Source organism: Bos mutus, chromosome 29, assembly GCF_027580195.1.
Source record: "Bos mutus isolate GX-2022 chromosome 29, NWIPB_WYAK_1.1, whole genome shotgun sequence".
Lineage (NCBI taxonomy): Eukaryota > Metazoa > Chordata > Mammalia > Artiodactyla > Bovidae > Bos > Bos mutus.
In genome coordinates this window covers 25,055,977-25,077,742 of record NC_091645.1, presented here as the reverse complement: position 1 = coordinate 25,077,742, position 21,766 = coordinate 25,055,977, and the positions used below count along the sequence as shown (strand labels likewise).

At 40.9% G+C, this 21,766-nt stretch overlaps 1 protein-coding gene across 1 annotated transcript in view; it reads left to right on the top strand.

Moving 5' to 3' along the window:
* Nucleotides 1–21,766, top strand: part of ZDHHC13 (zinc finger DHHC-type palmitoyltransferase 13) — a 51,154-nt gene extending 29,388 nt beyond the window's left edge. Inside the window, exons 10-17 of the mRNA XM_070365063.1 lie at nucleotides 1,594–1,696; nucleotides 7,119–7,241; nucleotides 8,296–8,358; nucleotides 9,066–9,159; nucleotides 10,914–10,997; nucleotides 15,448–15,605; nucleotides 18,768–18,865; nucleotides 21,149–21,766. Of these exons, the coding sequence (XP_070221164.1) occupies nucleotides 1,594–1,696; nucleotides 7,119–7,241; nucleotides 8,296–8,358; nucleotides 9,066–9,159; nucleotides 10,914–10,997; nucleotides 15,448–15,605; nucleotides 18,768–18,865; nucleotides 21,149–21,287 (862 nt within the window). The 3' untranslated portion in view covers nucleotides 21,288–21,766. The remainder of the gene's footprint in view (nucleotides 1–1,593; nucleotides 1,697–7,118; nucleotides 7,242–8,295; nucleotides 8,359–9,065; nucleotides 9,160–10,913; nucleotides 10,998–15,447; nucleotides 15,606–18,767; nucleotides 18,866–21,148) is intronic.

The window sequence follows — 21,766 nt, the reverse complement described above, 5'->3', positions numbered from 1 at the left end:
AGCATTTTGTGGAATAAGCATGAGTTGCTTTTGTTATTTAAAAAAAAAAAAAGCATTAGCGGAATTTTACCACTTAGTCATTCAAGAACAGGACAGTAGGCTGGAAATGAATTTTAAAGCTTTTAAAGCTCAAATTTCTGAAAAATAGTAAAATGCCTGAAATTGCCTGCTATGCAGAAAATTTGTAAGTTAGAGATATTCATTCATTTTCCACTAATTGGATTGACTTGGTTTTCAAATAAATTTTAAGCCAAATTGCAGTCACATTTTTTCTTTTTTCCAGAGAGAAAGCAAAGGCTGGCACAATATCTACTCACCTAGGATAGGGGCATTTGAGACTTTGTTTTAATAGAAACTCATGTTATAAAATTTTTATATGGAAACTTTGTGAGTTGAGGGCTTCATGTGCTTATGAAGTCCATAGGCTTAGCATATGGACACTGTTCAAATGGGAGACAAATGCATATGGCAGCTTTGTCCGTTCTACTTTTATTTCTTCCACTTTTCAGAGTCCCAGTTTCACGGAGTAAGCAGCTATAAACTTCCACTATTACTGGCTCCACAGGAGGTTGTTTGTTGATCCAGGCTGCTGTGTGATACCTGTCAGTAGACAGGTCGTGGTAGCAGGCTGTTACAAATAAGATAGTTCACTGCACCACTTAATTAGGTCAAACAAATTTTGCTGCAGACAAGCCATGCCGTGAAGGTTATGTGGGCTCCAGTTGGCCTATTCTGGCAGCATACTGGGGGCCTGAGGTTTGGGATCTTTACTTGTTGCCAAGTGTTATTTTATCATAGTTGAGCTTAGGATCTTGATAGCTTTTTAAAAACCCTTTAATATGTGTGTTCAATCATTGTTGTTTTATGATATAAATTTTAAAATAGATCTAGGTAAACTATATTCATGCATACATTTACTGTATTGAGTATTTAATGTAAAAGATTTTTTTTCTTTTGAAACTATAATAATAAACATTTGAGTAAGTTTTATGTGGACTGCCATGTTGCTTGTGATCCAAGCAAGATGGTTGGGGTTTGATGACGAGAGCCACCGATAACCTGTATGTACCTTTTTATGTTATGTGTCTGCTTCGCAAGCTGATTGTAGGGTAAAAATGCTCAAGGTTGTGTGCCTCCGTGTGTTTCAAAAATACACTGCTTGCTTCACATTTAGCTTGTTAAATGTGAAGATGAGTCTCCAGGGATTTAAATTTTTGCATTTTGAAAATAGAACGTGTATTTGAAAATACAACATGCCAAAAATACAAATATGTATTTCAATAGAAATGAAAAAGATTAATTGAAAATATAATGTTATTGGGAGTAAAATAACGTGCAAGTTAGTTACAGGAACTAGAACATTCACTTTTTGAGAGTCCCAGTGTTTCCGTTTTCTCACACGTAAAATGAAGCGATGATGGTGCGTGGCTCTTACCACGTGGAAAGTGGCACATGGTGCTTAGTGAAAGCTGTTGTTGTTATCTGAGGTCGTCTTTACTTTCACTGTTATTATTATTTAAGGGAATTTAGAAATGAGATGAATATGATTCATACTTACTTTAATACCTTATGTTTATACTTTTTTTCTTTTAGGTTCTTGCTCGGGTACAAGAGCCTTATATACTTACCAACAGTCTTTCTGCTGAGTTCCATTTTTTGGATGTTTATGACTTGGTTCATCTTATTCTTTCCTGATATCCTTCAAGTTTACGTTTAAATGCATATCTCGTTTAGCTTTTAAAAATGACTAAAATTTAGATACTAGATGAGATCCAGGGAATGCAAATCAAATTTATATTAATTTAATTGTCCTGATTGAAGGTGTTTAATGTTGGAAATCTACTGAATTCTGGACATGCTCTCAGGGTACACTATGGAAGCAGCAGGTGTTTAGTATTAATTACACATAGGAAGGAAACAGTTTAACAATATATTAAAACAGTGAATGAATTATTTAGATCCATAAAAATTACTGTATTGCCTTGAGGTTCTCTTTAAGGTCAGATGGTTCTCTTAACTTGGTCAGCAGTTATAGTCGTTTAATAAATCTGGATACCAAGATTACCTGTATAGGTGGAATACTGAAGGAAATGTGTCCTCCTCAGCAGTGGTCAGTGCAGTGTTATTATCCAAGGCAGTGATTTTCAGTGCACAGTAAAAATAAATTTGTGTTGCCACCCAAAATATATGTGAGACAAAAGCACATCCTAATACTTGCTTTACTCTAATAGTTTTGTTTTTTATTCTATTTCCTTTTTAAAAAATGCGAGTCATAGGCCACTTAAATCTTTCATGACCTACTAGTGGATGGCAACTCATAGTTTAAAAAAATAACAACTCATCCAAGGGATTGGTTTATCACTTGAGGAGCAGGGCCCAGGCCAAATCCAGTCACCTGAAAGTGAGGATAGGGGTTGCTGCTGCTGCTGCCAAGTCGCTTCAGTTGTGTCCGATTCTGTGCGACCCCATAGATGGCAGCCCACCGGGCTCCCCCATCCCTGGGATTCTCCAGGCAAGAACACTGGAGTGGGTTGCCATTTCCTTCTCCAGTGCATGAAAGTGAAAAGTGAAAGTGAAGTCGCTCAGTCGGGTCTGACTCCTAGCGACCCCATGGACTGCAGCCTACCAGGCTCCTCTGTCCATGGGATTTGCCAGGCAAGAGTATTGGAGTGGGTTTCCACTTTCATGCATTGGAGAAGGAAATGGCAACCCACTCCAGTGTTCTTGCCTGGAGAATCCCAGGGACGGGGGAGCCTGATTGCCTGCTGTCTATGGGGTCACACAGAGTCGAACACAACTGAAGCGACTTAGCAGCAGCCATTGCCTTGGATAGGGGTTGCTGCTGCTGCTGCTGCTAAGTCGTTTCAGTTGTGTCCAACTTAGTTAATAGCTATTTATAGCTCCCATTAGGAAGGAAGCGTTTTCTCCAGTTTTCAGAGTTCCCACCTCTTTCTAGGCTCCTTTCTCTTCCTCAAAGGGCCCTAGGAAGCTACTAAAAGCCTTGCTTTCCTTCCAGGCCAGGGAAAGGGATGTGGTGAATAGACGTGTACCTTTAAGCATATTCCTTTAACTCTGTTATTTCTCTTTCTGGGAGTGATACACTTGAAAAGAAAGAATACTGCTTATAAGAGAGATGCGTTCAGTCAGTGTATTTTTTCATTGGAATAAATGTAAAGTGAGAGAGGCATATGAGTTCTGAGTGCATTTATCACCCTTCATTATAGCATGTTTTTACTTTAGTGATGCTCTTTATTTCTGAGCGTTATCTCTAGTACTTTTCAGATTCCTTTAAATAAATGGCATAGTATACCATGGGGGTCATTTTGACTTTTCAAAAGATCTTAGTGCATTAATTTTCATCTCAATTATTGATTTGAGGGCAGCTTTTTAAGCACTGGCCTTATGACCACCATTTAATAAAGGCTTGGGTGATATTATGTGATACAAAAATACTTTTATCACTTATAGAAGTCCCAAGGCTAGTAAATGTTTTGGTAATTGACATGGTACTGAAAGGGCTGACTGATATTTTCATACACAGTGGAGTAAACATAGTTTAAAAATTGTGTTTCTTGATGACTTTTTAAAATGTGGGTAACTCATGCTCTTTCAGATTTTGCATCAAAAAAGTGTGGTAGTTTTTACATTGAATTATTTCAAATTTGCAGTGTCAGTATTAACAAAAATGTTACTCCATCATAGTTTGAAAACCTCAATTACAGAGGTATTTAGTTAGTACTCAGCTGAGTTTACTGCTGTTCAGTATTTGTGAAGATGTCATAACATGAGAAGGACTGATTTGATTTCCATAGCTGGACAGAATCTTAAAAGATGTTGGAGTTGACAGGAAGGTATTTTACTGACATGTACAGCATGAAGCCAGTTGTTCTAAGCGCCCAGGCTGCTGCTGGTGGGTCCAGGTCAGTCAGTAGGTGGCGCCATCAGATCAGTGTTTTCCAAGCTGAATGCTAAATGCTATCTGAACTGCCTTCGGTGTGCACTGAGGTGCTGCCCTGAAAAGACCCATCCTGAAGGTGTGGACTAGTGTTGCCGTGTCTGGATTGCATGGGGCCTCCACTCCCACAGCCGCTTTGCCCATCATGGGAAGAGGGCCTGGAAACATTGTGGAAGGAGTGTGGTCTTTGGAATCAGACAGAATGAACTGGAGTTCTGGCTTTTTTTTTTTTTTTTTTTATTCTTACTAGTTATTATGTGAAGTGAAGTGAAAGTCATTCAGTTATGTCTGACTCTGGGACGCCATAGACTGTAGCCCACCAGGCTCCTCTATCCATAAAATTCTCCAGGCCAGAATACTGGAGTGTGTTACCATTCCCTTCTCCAGGGGATCTTCCCAACCCAGGGATCGAACTCAAGTCTTCCACACTGCAGGCTGATTCTTTGCCTGCTGAGCCACGGTACCATTGGGCAAATAATTTCACTGAATATCAGTTATCCTATAAATTAGGGATAACAGTACCAAGTTCATCAGGTGGTTACAAGTATTACTATGTTAGGATATCTGTAAAATGCTGACCATAGTCCCCATTCTGTAAATAATACCTATTATTTTATTATTATCAATTACTCTTAAGAACAAAATCGGTGTGGAAGATTATATGTTGGAATTTTAAGAGCAGCTCTAGGTTAGCTCTTGAGATGAACACTTTCTTTTAGTGCCTTTTGTGTGTACAGTGAGTGATATGTGGTGCCAGGTTTGAGAGAAGGAGAGAAGGCCTTACTGCTGAGTTTGAAGGTAAGATTAAGATTCAGCAAAGAGATGGTGAACCACTGAACATGACGTTTGGGATTCCAGCTATAGCTGAGTTAAATTTAAGAGGGATAAATATGTGAAGTCCTAATACTGAGTTTCAGACAGTCAGCGTGATACAAGTGCACATCGTGATGAGAATGACACAGCTTCAGATCAAATGAAAAAGAGCCAGGAGCTTTGACTAGAATCTGGGTATGTGTAGTGATGCGGCTTTCAAGGAAACCAGTGTATCGTCTAGTAGTATTAGGACGTGAGTGTCCAGGCAAAAGACATCAGCATCTCATGGTCTACTGCGCTAGTCAGGACACACCTGAGATGTGTTTGCTCTGTTTCACATTCTGTTCTTTCGAAAAGAGACAGTGGCAAACAGAGGAACACATGCAGGAAAGCGTGTTGTACGAGCAGTGATACTGCTGCTTATCCTGGAGGTGTAAGCTCTGCCTTCCAATTTCAAGTGCCTGAGAGTCTGTCATTTGGAAGCCAGTGCATTGTACAGAATGAGCACTCAATAAAAATGTTGGAAGCAGCCCCTGTAGCATCTGCCTGTAGGGCAACTGTAGTGTAGATCTACAGTGTAGATATAAAGGAGCTAAAGAACGAAAACCAGTTAATCCAAGTTATAGAATGGCAGATCTCAGATCCATGTTGAGAAATATTTTAGCTACAAAAGGGTCACAGGCTAACTGGGGAGGTTAAATTGTCTACAGATAACTATAATCCAGGGCTGAGTGCCATAGAATTAACATTTCTTGGGTTTAGGGAAGGGAGAGAATCCTTTTCCACAGGGAAAGACCTCAAGTGAAAGGAAGGCTATAAAGTCTTGAAGGCAGTTAGGACTTGGACATCCTAAAAGTATGATTTTAGAAGTAAATGGGGAAAGTGGGGAGCACTTGAGAGCAGTGAGCCATACAGAGCAAGCGCATGGGAACAAGGAATGCTTGGCTTTTATGTGAGGGAATATAGTGAAGGGATCTGTTTATTTGGAAGGAGAGAATCCATCAATTTCTGCAGGATTTGTTTTAAAGATTATTCGGAACAGGAGCCCAAATTTGTTCCACTCAGTACGTGAGATTATCCTGTGATTCAGTTGGAGGTTTTTGAGACTGTGTCATGTATGTTGATCAGGATTTTAGGGGAATGCAATTTCAATTTCACACAGCTTTTTTTTTTTTTTTTGGATCCTGGCTCTTTCATAAAGCCAGGCCCATCTACAGATAAACCAATAAGCTAAACCAACCATTCCTGCTTACCAGAACCAGATGTGGTTGTGCTGGTTTTTTGTGGGTAAGAGCAGTGCTTCTCAAACTATAATGTGTGTGTGCCTCCCCTAGGGATCTTGGTGAACTCCAGAGTCTGCTTCTGCAGGTCTGGGGTGAGGTCTGGAGCTCTACCCTTCTAATAAGCTCCCAGGTAAAGCCATTGCTGTGGGTCCACGGACCGCACTTTGAATAGCCAAGAGTTTAGAGTTTGTTCTATGGCTACGTGTTTCCACTCTGAAGTTTAGCACCAGGCAGCTTGGCAACACCTCCAAAGGCAGATACAGTTACTGTGTCAATATAATGATTTTAATTGGACAAGGAGAACTGGTTTACTGCCGGCTTATTGGTTCATTATTGCACGTTCATTTGTCCTTCCCTGGAGCAAAATTTTCCCTTTTGGTACAAAGGATTTGAACTACTTTAAAAGCACTTCAAAGTGGATAATGTCTATCTTTGAAACACTTTATCTTAACTTGTCCATAATATCTGCCTTTCCAAATAGTATCTAATTCGTAACCACTTTGCAAGGAGAGCAATTTCTTTGTTTCTGAATTAACTCAGCCTAATACAACTACAAGAATTATGTTATTAAACTTCCTTGTAAGAAATATTTGCTAGCATTAATCTAATATATAGGGAAATATTTTTAATTAGAATCTCTGAATTCAGTGATTTGTTTCTTTGAATAGTTTTGTTAAAATGTATTAGGTGACCAGAAAATACTATTTCAGATGCGCACAAGAGAGGCACAATTACCCCATTAGATATTAATTTGTTTGGATCTGGAAGGTTTTTCAGTATTTAGGAGGTTCTTCATATACCACAAGTACTCCTCTCAGTCTTTTATATGAGTTTCAGCTGATGAGGAGAGAATTATTAGCCAACTGTGAGCAAATTCCTGTGGGAGTAGACCATAGGGTGGGACCAGGTTTTAGGGTTAGTCCACGTAGTGGCGTGTGTATGTAGGGAAGGTAAGGGTAGAGTGCAGAGTGAAGAGACTCTTAAGCGCCAGTGATGAAATGTGCCTACATCACAATTAGGGTGTTCTTACTGGAAGTCTGATATGTTCCTTAACTTGGCTTTCACATGTAGCAGGCACCCCTTTGTATTTCGTTTTCATTATCAGCATAGCAGCCTTCCTCTATTTTTTCTACAAGACTTGGACAACTGATCCAGGGTTCACTAAGGCTTCAGAAGAAGAAAAGAAAATGGTGAGCTTTCTCTGTACCGTTACTGGTTTGTTTTATAGAAGGGCGTGGAAACGATGTCGGTTTTCATTGTGACTGCATCTCCAGTGCCTGCGGCTAATCAGTCTGTTAGTCGCTTCAGTCGTGACAAACTCTTTGTGACCCCATGGACTGTCGCCCGCTAGGCTCCTCTGCCCATGGGATTCTCCAGGCAAGAATACTGGAGTGAATTGCCATTCGGGGGTCTTCCCAACCCAGGGATTGAACCCGAGTCTCCTCATTACAGCCGAATTCTTCTGAGCCGCAGGGAAACCTGGCATATAATAGGTGCAGCGTAAATGTGGAATAATTAAATCAGCAAGCAGATTTCTTCACTGTCATTTATTTATATGAACGTTTAAAAAATGTTTTTATTTTCCATTACAGTAATATACCACCAAGACTTTTTCAGATATAATTTCTGTCAGTAGGTATAAGCTCCTGCTTCTTTATAATAATACTTAGGTAATGATCATACAGCTTAAATTCCCCTATTAAATATATGAAGAGTATCTAGGACGAGACCACGGGGAGTCCTCCTCCTTACTGGCTGAGGAGATGCCCTTTTTGTCCTCAGACTGAAATTGTCTGCAGTCACGGTGTGTCTCCCATTGCTCGTGAATGTTAGAAGTTGGGGAGATTGTCGTTTTCTCTGTTATCTAAAGCCAGTATTCCTGAAAGCCTGCCTTTGTAATTTATAACCATCAATTCTGATGTATAGGTGGGTTTTGTTCCTTTTTTATGAGTGTATAATGTATGTGTTTATTTTTCTTTAGCATATTATAACTAAGAGATCATTGCCATTCATGGAATACAGGGAGGGGGAGCAATCTGTGCATTCTAATTTATTGACTGTGGTTGAAAATGCAGCCTTGAAAAGTCACATATTTCAGGCACAGAATGATATGGTGGCAGGTCTTCTAAATTGCTTTTCTAGCTATTGCAGTTTGGAGAGAGAACTGTGAGAATGGTATATAACCATGCATCATCCATTCCCCCAGTAAAAAGCAAACGTAAGGTCAAACTTAATGTCTTTCAGAGTATCATCACCCTTGCAGAGACTGGCTGTCTGGACTTCAGAACATTTTGTACATCCTGTCTTGTGAGTGAGTCTTTTCCTCTATAATTCTTTTCCCATAGTAAAAGCAAATTCTTTGTTACAATGCTCATGTAAGCATTTTTCACATCTTCCTGGTATATTTATACACCTTTCTTTTTACCAGGTATAAAATTGGTTTCTTTTAAATTTTGCATTGCTGTCAGAACAATTTTCTGCCTTGAACATATAAGAGAATGATGTTTATAATCTCTTGAAGTTGCCTATGGTTGAATCTCTTTGTGTGTGTGGTTTGCCTTTTCCTGCCATGAAGCATATGTTAGAACTAACTTGGAGTCTCAGGATCACGGTAACCCTAGAAACCACCTAGTGAAACCTTTGATTTAGCAACTGAGGATTCATGGCCTAAAGAGAGGAAGTAACTTTCCCCAAATTACTGACAGAGCCAGAAATGTAACTCGTGTTCGATTTCTCTTAGTCCGGTACTCACCCTGCTGTGTGGTGCTGCCTCATTTCCCCTTCATCGGTGTCAGTAGGTTCTGGACTCCATATCCTCTTATTGATGGCCCAATTAAAGTAGACACCCAGAAGCAAGAGCAACAAGGCCTTCCAGAGCCTGAGTGAAGTGATGATCACTATAGGATTATTTGTGCCAGTATGTCTTTATAATTTAGAAGCAAGATTTTGCTTTTGATTTGTTACCACTTTGGGATTCTGATATCTGCTTTTCGCTCTCTTAATTGTCGCCTTAGATAAGGAAGCCATTAAGGTCACTCCATTGCCATGTGTGCAACTCCTGCGTGGCTCGGTACGATCAACACTGCATGTGGACTGGACGGTGCATAGGTGAGAGTGTCAAGTTTCCATCTGAAGTTCAGCTCTCTTTTCATTAATGCGTGTGACTCAGAAAAAGCAGTAAGCATCAAAGGATCTAAGCATCTGTAGCTCTTGCTTGTCAGAGGATCAGCTCTGTGGTCTTAATACTTTTGGAACACTGATTTTTGAGGTTGATAATAATTTTAAAGCACCTTTATAGATAGTATCCTATTTGATCATGAGAGGTTGGTATTACTATCTTCATTTTAGAGTTGGAAAAAATACTAAAGGTCAAATTATTTGCTCGAGTTCACTTTAGTAGTATCAGTTTTCCACTCCAGATAGCATGTTCTTTCCATAATTTGTATCTTATCCCTTTTAGTCACCTTTTCTCCTTGCCTCCCAGGCTCAGGTAGGCACCAGAGCCAGAGATGGCAGAGGTCTGGGGCCTGCCTTCCATGGGAGTATTCATTGTCCTGATCTGCAAGCCCTGGGTTTCCTCTGAGCCTTCACAGTAAAAGGCAGGGCTTTATTATGAAGAACTTCAGAGTCTCATGAGTCTTCAAGGGAAGGTTATGCTTGTAGAATCTTGATGAACAAAAGGACCTTTCCATGGTGCATTTTGATGTTTTCTACTATCGGGAAGATCCCCTGGAGAAGGAAATGGCAACCTACTCCATTTCTACTCCTATTCTTACCCGGGAATCCCATGGACAGAGCCTGGTGGGGTACAGTCCATGGGGTCACAAAGAGTCGGACATGACTGAGTGACTTAACACTTCTGTGAGCTTTTGTGTTTACAGAACAGGTGAAGAGATCATTCCTGTGTTCCCAGGCTTTGTGGACCCCATCCCACCATAGGGATGAGATGAATAGCATTGATGACAGGCAGCTTTGAATGGCAGTGGGAAAACAATAATATAAGCCCACATATTTTTATCACACCGTGTTTGCATAGTATTTGCATTTATATCATCCTCTTTGGTTGCCACAGGCTTGTGAAGTAGACAGAAGAGATATTTTCCTCATGTTACAAGAACACTGAATCAGAAGTTAAATGACCTACCTGTAGTCACACAACGTGTCATTTGTAAATCAGGGTCTCCTGATTCCAGTGGGTGTTATTCCTTCTGCTGGGCTTTGAGAAGCTGGGAACATGATGGTGGCTAAGGAGCTTTGTGTCATTAGCGTCAAAATGCTGCCATTTCCAGCATGGGGAGGGGGCAGCACATGCAACAGTGGGGCTTGGATACCTGGCACCCTCACCCTTCCCTTGCTTCTGTAGACCTTTCTCAGGCATTGCAGGTTGCCCCTCTTCTGCTGTATCCAGTTCCCTCCAAGATATCTCTTGCCCCTGTTTGTTTTCTGGGTTCCCCTGGTTGAGTCAGTCCTTAATGTCCAGAAGTCATACTTGTATAAACTCATTCCATGGAAGGAAGGGACAGGGTATGATTCGCCCCAGCTCCTGCCCACTCATCTCCCTCCAGCACTGTAGAGGCCATCCTAGGGCTGCATAGGATTTACTTAGTAAGCTTTGTTCTCTGCAAAAAAAATGTCTTCTTTTAGTAAGTAATGAATAAATATTAGTTCATTTGATGTGGACATTTGAACAGGACATATCAAAGCTGTTTGGTTTGGGTTTAATGGCATTTAAAAGCAAAACAACAGCTTAGTTCTTTTTTACTTTAGTGAAAGCTTTTGACAGGAAATTGTTTAATAAGACCTTGTTCTAGAAAATCATTGTAAGAAAGTGTTAAATATGTTGTTTTTCTTTTTTGATGTAGGTTTTGGCAACCATCACTATTACATATTCTTCTTATTTTTCCTTTCCATCGTGTGTGACTGGTTTATATATGAATCTTTCATCTGTAAGTATACATTTTTCTTATAGCAGATTTACACACCCACACTCGATACACTGTTTCTTGTAAACTCTTTTATATCACATTGTGGCTGGATGACTATAAACCATGCCCTAATAAAAGTGAAATGAATGCCCTTAAGACTCTCTCAGCATCGGGAAGCTGTAAGAAATGCTAGGAGAGGTTAGTTGTCAGTAGTTTGGAAGAGATTGAACTCTGAAGTGACCTTGATAAGTTTGAGAAGTGGTCAAAAATAGACTCATATAAGTGCAGATTTATCCCTCAGTGAGATGAGTAAAAATCAGTTGCTCAAGTACAAAGCAAGGGGAAGTGATAAGTAAATAAAATAGGGGGGAAAAGTTGGTGGTAGAGAGGTTGAGGGAGTGAGGTGGAGGTGGTCATAGTACTTAAGGCACGGAACTCTGAAAGCTCGTGCCATTTGATAAATATCAAGTCAGGACTTAGAGCTGATGGGAAAACAGTGACAGTGATTGAAAGGTTGGAAATAATAACTTGGAAGAAACAGCAGATCACTTATTCTGCTTCTCTGAGAAAGGAAAACAACTTTTCAGTAGCCGTGCAGAAGGTTGTCAGTGGCTGGCGGGGGTGAGGGGGCTCATGTAGGGAGTGACGTCCAGCTGTTCCGAGGTGATCGAATAAGAACAGGGTTTAAATTGAAGCAAGGAGGATTTTGGTTAGCTCTTAAGAATTGTATGCCTGTGCTTTTCAGACCTAGGAATAGGCTATCTAACTGGAAAAACTTACAGAGCTTATAGTTTATTTTGATTTTATTGGTTTAAGTGAAAGTGAAGTCGCTCAGTCATGCCTGACTCTTAGCGACCCCATGGACTGCAGCCCACCAGGCTCCTCTGTCCATGGGATTTTCCAGGCAAGAGTACTTGAGTGGGTTGCCATTGCCTAACTGTTTATTGTTTATTTATTCTGAAAGTTTTAGGAGCATTTGGTTCTAGAGGCACAGGCTTTACTGCTGATCTGTTTCCATCCACATTCCCATTATATTCATGCTCAAGTCTTAGATTTTGCCAGTAGAATACAAGTCTATTGCTTGAGCTAAAATGTGGAATGATTCTAACAGATGTGGAAAATTATTCCTACATTTTTTTCTTTTCCTCTTTAGCATCCCAAGTCCCATCACTCCTTACTCCCCCAACCCCACTCACCAGCTGGCTTTCTCTAGGTTAAATTTTGTTTAGATTTTGAAAGGTAATTTTTCCCATGCTGTCCGCAGCCTCTCACATCTCCTTCCAGAAACATCCAGTATTACAAGTTGTTTGCTGTTGTTCAGTCACTCAGTCATGTCAGTTGTTTGTGGCCCCATGAACTGCAGCACACTAGGCTTCCCTGTCCTTCACTATCTCCTGGAGTTTGCTCAAATTCATGTCTGTTGAGTCAGTGATGTTATCTAATGATCTGATCCTCGGCAACCCCCTTATCCTTTTGCCTTCAGTCTTTCCCAGCATCAGGGTCTTTTCCAGTGAGTCAGTTCTTCACATCATGTGGCCAGAGTATTGGAGCTTCCTCTTCAGCATCAGTCCTTCAAATGAATATTTAGGGTTGATTTCCTTTAGGATGGACTGGTTTGATCTCCTTGCAGTCCGAAGGACTCTCAAGAGTCCCTTTTGTTTTGTTTAGAGACTGTTAATTGATATTCATGAAATGGTCTGGTTTTAGCCCTGCCATAGGCATGGAGAGGACCTCAGTTACCTTGACAGCCCTGTTTCTACCAGACACCTTTGGTGTCTCTGATCACTAGGGAATGCTTTTGGAGCTTAGCGTAACCGTCACCATCGCAAATGGAGCTGAGTCAGAAGGTTGTGATCCCTGATCTCAGTTCTTGTCAAAGACCATCAGTAATCCTGAGCACTGAAATTTTAAAACTGCTTCGATTATTATGTCCTGTGGTATAATAAATTAAAGATTTTTTTTTAAAAAAAATGCTTCTTTCTGTTGAAAGAGCTGCCCTTTTAAAGGCCTGAAAATAAAGCATATTCCTGGAAAACCTTTTGAAGCTGGGCCCCTGGACCAGCTTGTCCCTTGGACTTGATCCTCAGGGAGAGGAGCCAGATTTTACGCCACTCTTGTCTCTCCGCACTCTCTCTCGTCACTAAAAATAGTCACCCTTGTGCGGTGGCTGTGTCCAGCATAAGACTGTTGATAAGGACAGAAGCAATTTTCCATCACATTCATACTTCCCAAGTCGCTTTCTTGTTACATGCATTGGCTCTTCCCTCCTCTTTGTCTTTATTCTCTGGCTCCAAAGCAATTTTTGTGTTACGTTTTTTGTTTCTTAGAAACAGTTCCACCTTACATTCACTAACAACTGTGTAAACTAGCTGAACATGTTTTGTTACTTTAATTTATTGTTTTGCTATTTTGTGACGGTCACAATATTTCTTTACACTGAACAAGAGCATCGTGTCCGTTTATCATTACTTCACAGAAGTCAAAAGTGAATTTTCACTCCATTTTTCTAACAAGGCCTCATTGTCATCCCACCTTCTTTATTATCAACACTGACGCTAGAACACTGCTGTGTACCCTCCTCCTCGTGGGATCCAGTTCTAGCTACTCTGGCTTTGAGCAGCCCCTGTGCATTTCCCCTTTTGTGGGGTCTGTTTTCAGGGTGGACAGAGTGTCAACATCCTATGAGCTACAGGCACAAAGATTTTTCGATCATTGTTAGAACACCATAACTGTCAAAGCTATTTAAAGATGAAAATGATTGATCTGGAGCACAAGTTCCCTGTTATTAGCCAGTGGCCACCTGAAAAAATGTATTATTAGTACACATTAAAGTGTTGTATTGCATAACATAATGTATGTGGCCATTGGCAGCCATATCTTCGATAAACATGAAATCAGTCCCGTGAAAATTCCTGTTCGAAGTCATGCAGTGTTATCAAAAAAATTCCCAGAAGGGAACAGTAGCCATTCAGAAGCAGAAAGAAAGTAGGTATTCTTTCCCGCTCAGCAGCTGTTTCCTAAGCCTGCTGTTGGAAATGATACATGTATATTTTGTCTATCAGGTGTGTATGTGGAATGCATCTTTGTTTGCTGTCCTGATGAGCAGCTTTAAAGAGAGTGTAATTTGCCTTAAATTTTTTTTTACCTTGATTGTTGCTCTGTGAAGATTGCCCTTAGAATGCTTCTGGCATATATTCATGAAAGATTGTTGGAAATCAAATGGGACTCCAAAAAAAAAAAGATTTTCAGGACTAAAATGGTCAGACAGATGATAGTAAAGCCATGGACTCATTTCCTTTCTGTCCCAGGAGCTCTTAAGTGCTGCTTTGGGAAAATGTCTGAACTATTATCGAATTGTCAGAGGCATTTATAAAACCTCAAGGTGCACATCTATACAATTCTTATTTCCTTGTCCTTTATGAATGCTCATGATGCCTGTTTGATGTCACTGATTTTTACCTTGGGCTTCCCTGGTGGCTCAGATGGTAAAGAATTCGCCTGCAATGTGGGAGACTTGGGTTCGATCCCAGGGTTGGGAAGATCCCCTGGAGAAGGGAACGGCTACCCACTCCAGTGTTCCTGCCTGGAGAATCCCATGGACAGAGGAGCCTGGCAGGCTACAGTCCATGGGGTTGCAGAGTCGGATGTGACTGACTTTCGCTTTTACTACCTGGAAGCTCTGTTCCTTTTTTTCTGCCTATTCCTGCCTGTGTTCTCACTACCGATGTTCTTGGCTTCCTGGGTTAGGGGGTCAGTATCATGAAGACCTCACTTTTGACTGACATATGAATAGATATTCCTGCAGAGAAACTGAGCTGCGACCGTATGAATCTTGTTCTTTTTTTTCTTAGGGGTGTCTGACTCATGAGTTCTCTCACCTGGCTTTTCTCCCTCTGCGGGATTAATTATGGTCCCATTGCACAAGTACAGTCAGTAACTGCCTGCTATAGGTTGTGTTACAGTGACACCCAGGTGCTTATAGGATTTCTTGTGTCCTCGACAATGGCCTCTTGAGCTGAGCCCTTAATAAGAATTTATGTTCAATTCTGTAGTAGACCCTTATCTTGGCTGTAACATGGATAAGATAGAGAATTTTCTCAGACAAATATTTATTGAATATATAATCATTCTCAGTTATCAAGTCCTTGAATAACTAACTTCTGGCCAGTCTATTTTATGCAGAATATACTGATTTTAGTGATGGTTTTATAAAGGTTTTGGCTTTTATTCCTTCACTGCCAACTACCAATGCAGTATTGTCATAGCCTTAACAGTACCATTTTTTAAAAAATCTTTGTTGAGGTGACATTTATTTGGAAGATAAAGTCTTTAAGTTGAGCTCTGATCTGTGCTATTATGTGTTACTTTCTCTTCTCCCTAAGTAGAACTGCAGCGATTTTTATCTTCTTGAATAATGACCACTAGCTTGTTACCTTTTTAAATAATGGATCCCTCTTTTGTGAATTCACAGATTGGTCAAATCATTGTACCACAACATTCAAAGAAGATGGACTGTGGACCTACCTCAATCAGGCTGTGACCTGTTCCCCTTGGGTCATGTATATCTTCGTGTTAGCAAGTTTTCATTTCTCATGGTCAGCGTTTTTATTAATAAATCAACTTTTTCAGGTATTTATTTATTTTCTTGTAGTGCATATACAGTAATGCTTACTGAGGTAGAAGGACTTAGATTTGAGCGCTACCTCTGTCACTTACTCTGTGGGTCTGGGCATGTCATTTGACCCCTGAATTGCAGTTTCCTGTAAAATGGCAGCAGGGGCGGGGGTAGTAATTGCTGTCAACTCTAACAGATGGTTTAAAGGTTAGAGTAATAAGATGTTAGTATAGTCCTAAGAGTTATTTAAGCTGACCTCTTTAACAGATAGAGGTCAGGGAGGTGAATTGAACTGCTCAAGATCACCCACTGAATGGCAAAAATCAGAACTGGTAAGTTAGGTCTTCTGACAATTCCATTCAAGGGCTTTTTCCATCATATAATTAAACTATATGGTGTGTAAAAGCACGGTATAAACTGTAAAGCATTGGGCAGACGTGAGATGATTATGTTCCCTCCCTTTTCCTAGCCCTGTTTGTTATCCTTATTATTATGTGGTACTTAAGGGCATGGAAGTGGAGAAGAAATGAAAGATGCATCGCTAACCAATGGACATGGTAATTACCCTTGCAGAGAAGGTCATGACCATTAGAAAGGTCACGCTCCAGGGCAGTAGCCACCACTTTCAGCTTTCTGTGAAGCTTCTGTTCCTTCCCTGCTGCGTGCCTGCCTTTAAGAGCATAACCTAATTCCCATTGTTGCTATGGCCTCCTTCATGGAATGGACAGCCATGATCAGTCTGAGCCAATTACTGCCAGACCTCAGATAATTAGAGCATTACTCAACAAAAGCAAAATGTATTCCTTTTTTATGAAGAAGTAACCAATTTTGCAATAATAATAAAAAGTAAAGAAAGGAAAAGGGGGAAAATGCTGAAGCAAGGAATTAAGCTGATAATACTGACTGAATTGAGGTTTCTGACTATTTGTCCTAATCTCCCATCTGACATCTATAGACTCGGGCAGTAGGAATGGGTATTAGCAGGACTTCCCTGTTGGTCCAGTGGTTAGGACTCCTTGCTTCCACTACACAGGGTGTGGGTTTGATCCCTGGTGTGGGAACTAAGATCCCACATGCCATGTGGTGTGGCCAAAAAATAATTTAAAAAAAGAATGAATATTAGCATCAATGATTATTAATATTATAATAATCATTTATAATGTGTGTGTGCTCAGTTGTGTCCAACTCTTTGTGGCCCCATGGACTGTAGCCTACCAGGTTCCTCTGTCCATGGAATTTTCTAGGCAAGAATACTTGAATGGGTTGTCATTTCCTACTCCAGGGGCTCTTCATGACCCAGGGATCAAACCCTTGTCTTTTGTGCAGGTGGATTCTTTACCACTCACATCACCTGGAAAGCCATAATCATTTATAAGTTTGTTCTAAGAGTCCAGGAAAGGAGGAAGAAAATTAGAACTGATGTCTCAAATCCTAGGTTCTGGCTCTAACTCCACCTCTGACTAAGTAAATGTGTTAGTCACTCAGTCGTGTCTGACTCTTTGCGACCCCATGGACTGTAGCCTGCCAGGCTCCTCTGTCCATGGGATTCTCCAGGCAAGAGTAGTGGAGTGGGTTGCCATGCCTTTCTCCAGGGGCTCTTCCCAACCCAGAGATTGAACCTGGGTCTCCTGCATTACAGGTAGATTCTTTAACATCTGAGCCACCAGGGAAGCCCAGCCATAAGCAAGGCACTCAACATCTCTTAGGCTTAGCTTTCTCATCCCTAAAATGGACACACGAATTTGGCACAGTCTCCATCTCAAATGTTGGGGAGCCCACTGCTGGGAAGGTGCTTTGGAATACGTAAAGCATATATAAATAATATATGTATATAATATATATATATAAGATATTAGTAATGCAAATGATTATTTATATATGTTTTATGTATTCCAAAGCACTTTTGCATCAGTGGCCTCACAAACATTTGAGATGGAGACTGTGCCAAAGTCGTGTGTCCATTTTACGGATGAGAAAGCTAAGCCTAAGAGATGCTGAGTGCCTTGCTTATGGCCATAGGGCTTAGTTAGAGGCAGAACCTAAGATCTGAGACATCAGTTCTAAATTTTTCTTTCTTCTTTCTGGACTCTTTAAAGAAGTACAAGTATTTGAGGATATAATATCTTTGCTTTTTAAAAGAAAGTTTGTTTATACTCTCTAAGGCAGGAAAGTGGGCTCAAAGTTTTGGATAATGTTCGAATATGAGAATTCAGAGTAAAGTTGTTTTCTTAATAAACAAAATAGTCCAATTATTTGAAGTCTTTCATTTCCTAAGTGTTCTGATGAGTCATGGTTTTGACTGTAGCAAGTCAAACGAAGAGTGTAGACTGCTGACAGGGACCATGGACGTTCCCATGCTGACATGGTAGGGACAGTGTCAGTGCTCGGACGTTCCCATGCTGACCGAGGTGTCCATCCCAGTTCTGTCATTTTCTAAGCTGTGTGGCCTTGGACCAGTTGCTTCACCTCTATCAACCTCTGCACTAGATCATTTTAAACATACTATCGCAAGTCCTTAGACAAGCTGAAGAGGGTGCTGTGATAATCTGTGTTTTACAGATAAGGAACTTGATGTTTGAGTTGTTAGAGAATTGGATGAGATATCTCAGTGAATAATATTGGTTTTAATGATTCTAGAATTTTTTAAGTTTCTTTCATTCTTACCCTTCCCCAAATTTAGGGCTGTCCTTATAAAGGATAGTTTTCAAATGTCCTTCACGTCAGATTAACTTTATTTGACCCTTTTCAAAGAGATACTAAGAAGCATATAGAGGTTGAGATAATTGTATTAATATTGACATTATGTTGCTTGATTCATCTGAAATTTGAATGTGTTGAGAATCTAAACACTGCCATAAGCCACGGCCTGAATTGCTAAAGCAATCTTTTCATGATTATCAGTCAATGCCCTCTGCTTTCTTGAAGGTTAATAAAAAGCAGACAATCCAAAAAAAAAAAAAAAAAAGCCCAGCTACTAGATTTATATAGGAGAGTCTGGTTTTGAGCTATCAAGTCCTTTCCCTTAGCACCATCCGTGGTTAGAAGGCTTGGTGATATTGTCTTTGGCGAAGAGCTGATTGTTTATCAGTGTCCGGTGATGCTCTGCCAAGAGTGATGAGCCTCAGTGTGGTGGTGTGGTTTCTTTTTTTTGCATACCTTCCAGTATTCTTTTTCAGATTGCTTTTCTGGGCCTGACCTCCTATGAGAGAACCAGCCTGCTGAAGCAGAGCAAGCACATGAAACAGACATTGTCCCTCAGGAGGACCCCCTACAAGTAAGTGAGACCTGTTCCTCCCGCTGGGCCTATGGAAGGTGCTGGCCTCGCCGTCACCACCCGTGGCCCTGCTGCCATCCTCCTGACTGGCTTCCTGGTGGAGTTGAACCTCTTCTTTCTTGGAAGCCTCAGTGACAGCAGATGAGTGGTAAGGTCATGAGCCCCAAGGTGGTAAGAATTTGGGATTTAGTCTACTGGACCGAGCACAAACAGTAAGTGACTTTGAAGTTTTGCCAAGCCGGGGGATCTTTTCAGTCAAGCCACATGGTCACAAGGTTGCATATTGCTGGCATGAAGTCAGTGTGAGATAACTGAGCACGTGGCTGAGAAAGCCAGCCACAGGGCTCTCTGCAGAAAGCGTTAGATTGTGAGCTTTGCCAGGATTTTCAACCTGACTTTCTATCACCAGTAATTCTTTTAGCCCTATGGTTTAATGAGCCCACCTGTGTCAAAGAAAAGCTACTTTTTCAGGTTTGGGATATGTTCTCCTCAGAGCACCAGCTGTATAAAACCCGTCCTCTGTCAAAAATGAGTGTGTCTGCAGGAAGGCCATCCTCTTATGATGTGAACGATCAGGCTTTGAAGCTTATCTCCCTGTCACATATATCGGGATCTGGAGGCTGGGAGCACTGCAGAGGTGACCCAGGGCCCTCCAGGGATTTGAACGCTTACTGCATATCTCATGAGCAGTCTATTTTAAAGCACACTCATGGTACAAGATGAAACTGTTAGGCTGTTAGACAGGGAAATCATAGCCTGTAATATGACTGTGATGTGTGTTTAGAGAAGAGAAATTGACTTAATTGGGAAGAGGGGACCAAAGTGATGGAGAATAGAGAGTGGTGTTAAGCTTGTGTTGATTGCTTGAGACTGGCAGTGGTGGTAATAAGTCCCTTTCTCAGGGATGTAACCAGAGGAATAAATATTTAGTCCACTGAAGTATGGACCTCTTTGTGATAGAGGTGGAATTTTAAGCTGAGCTTTGAAAGACATGGGGTTGGGGAGAAGGAAGGAAGGGCATTCTAAGCCCTGGAGAAGAGTCTGAATAAAGGGCCAGAGGTGAGCGAGCTGGGGCATGACAAGTAACGGCAGCATCCCTGGAGGAACTAAAGGTAAAGCCTTGGAGCCACTTTGAATCTGGCTTCTAAATGCTGCTCAGCCCAAAGGTTTGTCTTATATGTCCTCCCTAAGTTACTTTTACTCATAGCCAGCTCTTGAGCTGGGCCCTGTCAATCTCCAGCATGCCTTCCCGCTTCTACGTGGTCAGTTCCACGTGGGCAGCCCTCTGCCTGGGAAGCTGCCTTCTGAGCAGCCTTGGAACTCTTTCTGATGGCTCTCGCCAACCAGCAGCAGCACACACTCATCCTCACTCACAGATGTGTTCTCGCGTAAGATGGGGCACATGCATAAAAATGAATATTCATGGTAACTGGAACAGATAGTAGCATTCAGGAATTTGATGGAGGAAAATAAAGATGGTGAAGATATATGCAGTCAGGATGGCTCCAGAGGCGAAGTGGGCCTTGCCCTGGGCCTTGAGAACTGGTAGGACTTAAGAGGATGAGAGTGTTACCTGATACAAAATTAGTGAAATGTGGGTTCCAGGGTAGTAGAATGGCCCATGCAGTTGTGATCACAGGGAAAGTAAAGCCAGGGTAGCTATCACAAAAGGTATGTTTGGAGCGTTGAAACCCAAGGAGTCTTGGGGCTTTTATTGTGTAAGGCTGTGAGTACAAAGATGAGGAATTTGGATTTGAGCCTCTGGGCAGAGGAATGTCTTTAAAGGGTTTTGATTGGGAGGTGAGGAGTTGTGATGTATCATGTTTTTGGAGGCCCAGTCTCCAGTATGTAAGATGAATTAGAAGGAATTGAGACAGAAGCATCATTTAGAGAGTTTCTTAGAAGAATCCCATCTTATTGATTGTGTGTGTGCGTGTGTGTTTCTGGCCTGTCTGGCCTTCGAGATGGTCCAGGTCTGAATTAGAGCAGTGGGAATGAAAAGACCAAACTTAATAGTGGTGGTGACCCTTCCAGTAAGTGAGGATCCAAAATGAACTTAAGTTGCCAGGAATCTCAAAATAGGGATTCATGTTCAGAAATGGAGCCAGGCTTCAGTTTTAAGGGTCCCAGATTCAAGGAACTGTCTGATTCACCTCTGGATTTCTGTGGGATCTTAGAAGGATGTGTATTGTAAATTCTCAGTGCACATTTAGGGTTTGAGTGAATGTTTATCACGTGCTAACAGGAAATGTAGTAAGACGTGCTCTGTTCCTTTCTTGGCAGCCTTGGGTTCACACAGAACCTCGCAGATTTCTTCCAGTGCGGCTGCTTTGGCTTGGTGAAGCCCTGTGCAGTAGACTGGACTTCCCAGTACACCATGGTCTTTCACCCGGCTAAAGAGAAAGTTCTTCGCTCAGTATGAAGAAAAGCAACCCGTAACTCTCACTTTGATTTGTTTGTACTTACGTCGATGCTCTGTGGTCTGCAAGTGAAATGAAGATTTAGAGTTCACCTAAGCGCGAAGGAAAGCACAGGTGGCTTTTAAAGCCATCTGGTAAAAACAGAAGTTCTCAAGAAAGCATTTACACTTTTTCAGGTTTAGTAAGACGGACTGTTCCTGAACAATCTTAGCCAACGTCTAAAAAGAACTTTTATATTTTTCACGAGAAAATGCAAGTTCCTTTTTTTTTTTTTTTGGCGATAATATTCACCAATTATGGAGAAAGTGTGGTATTTTCAGATACTTTATTGGCTGTTTCAAAGTAGTACTATTCTTTAAACTTGTAATTTTTGATAAATTATTTGTCTTTGTTTTATCTATAAATATGTAAAAAAAAGTATTTAAATAGATGTACCTGTTTTGCTTTCACATGTAATAAAACAATTTTTTTGTAGCTGAGA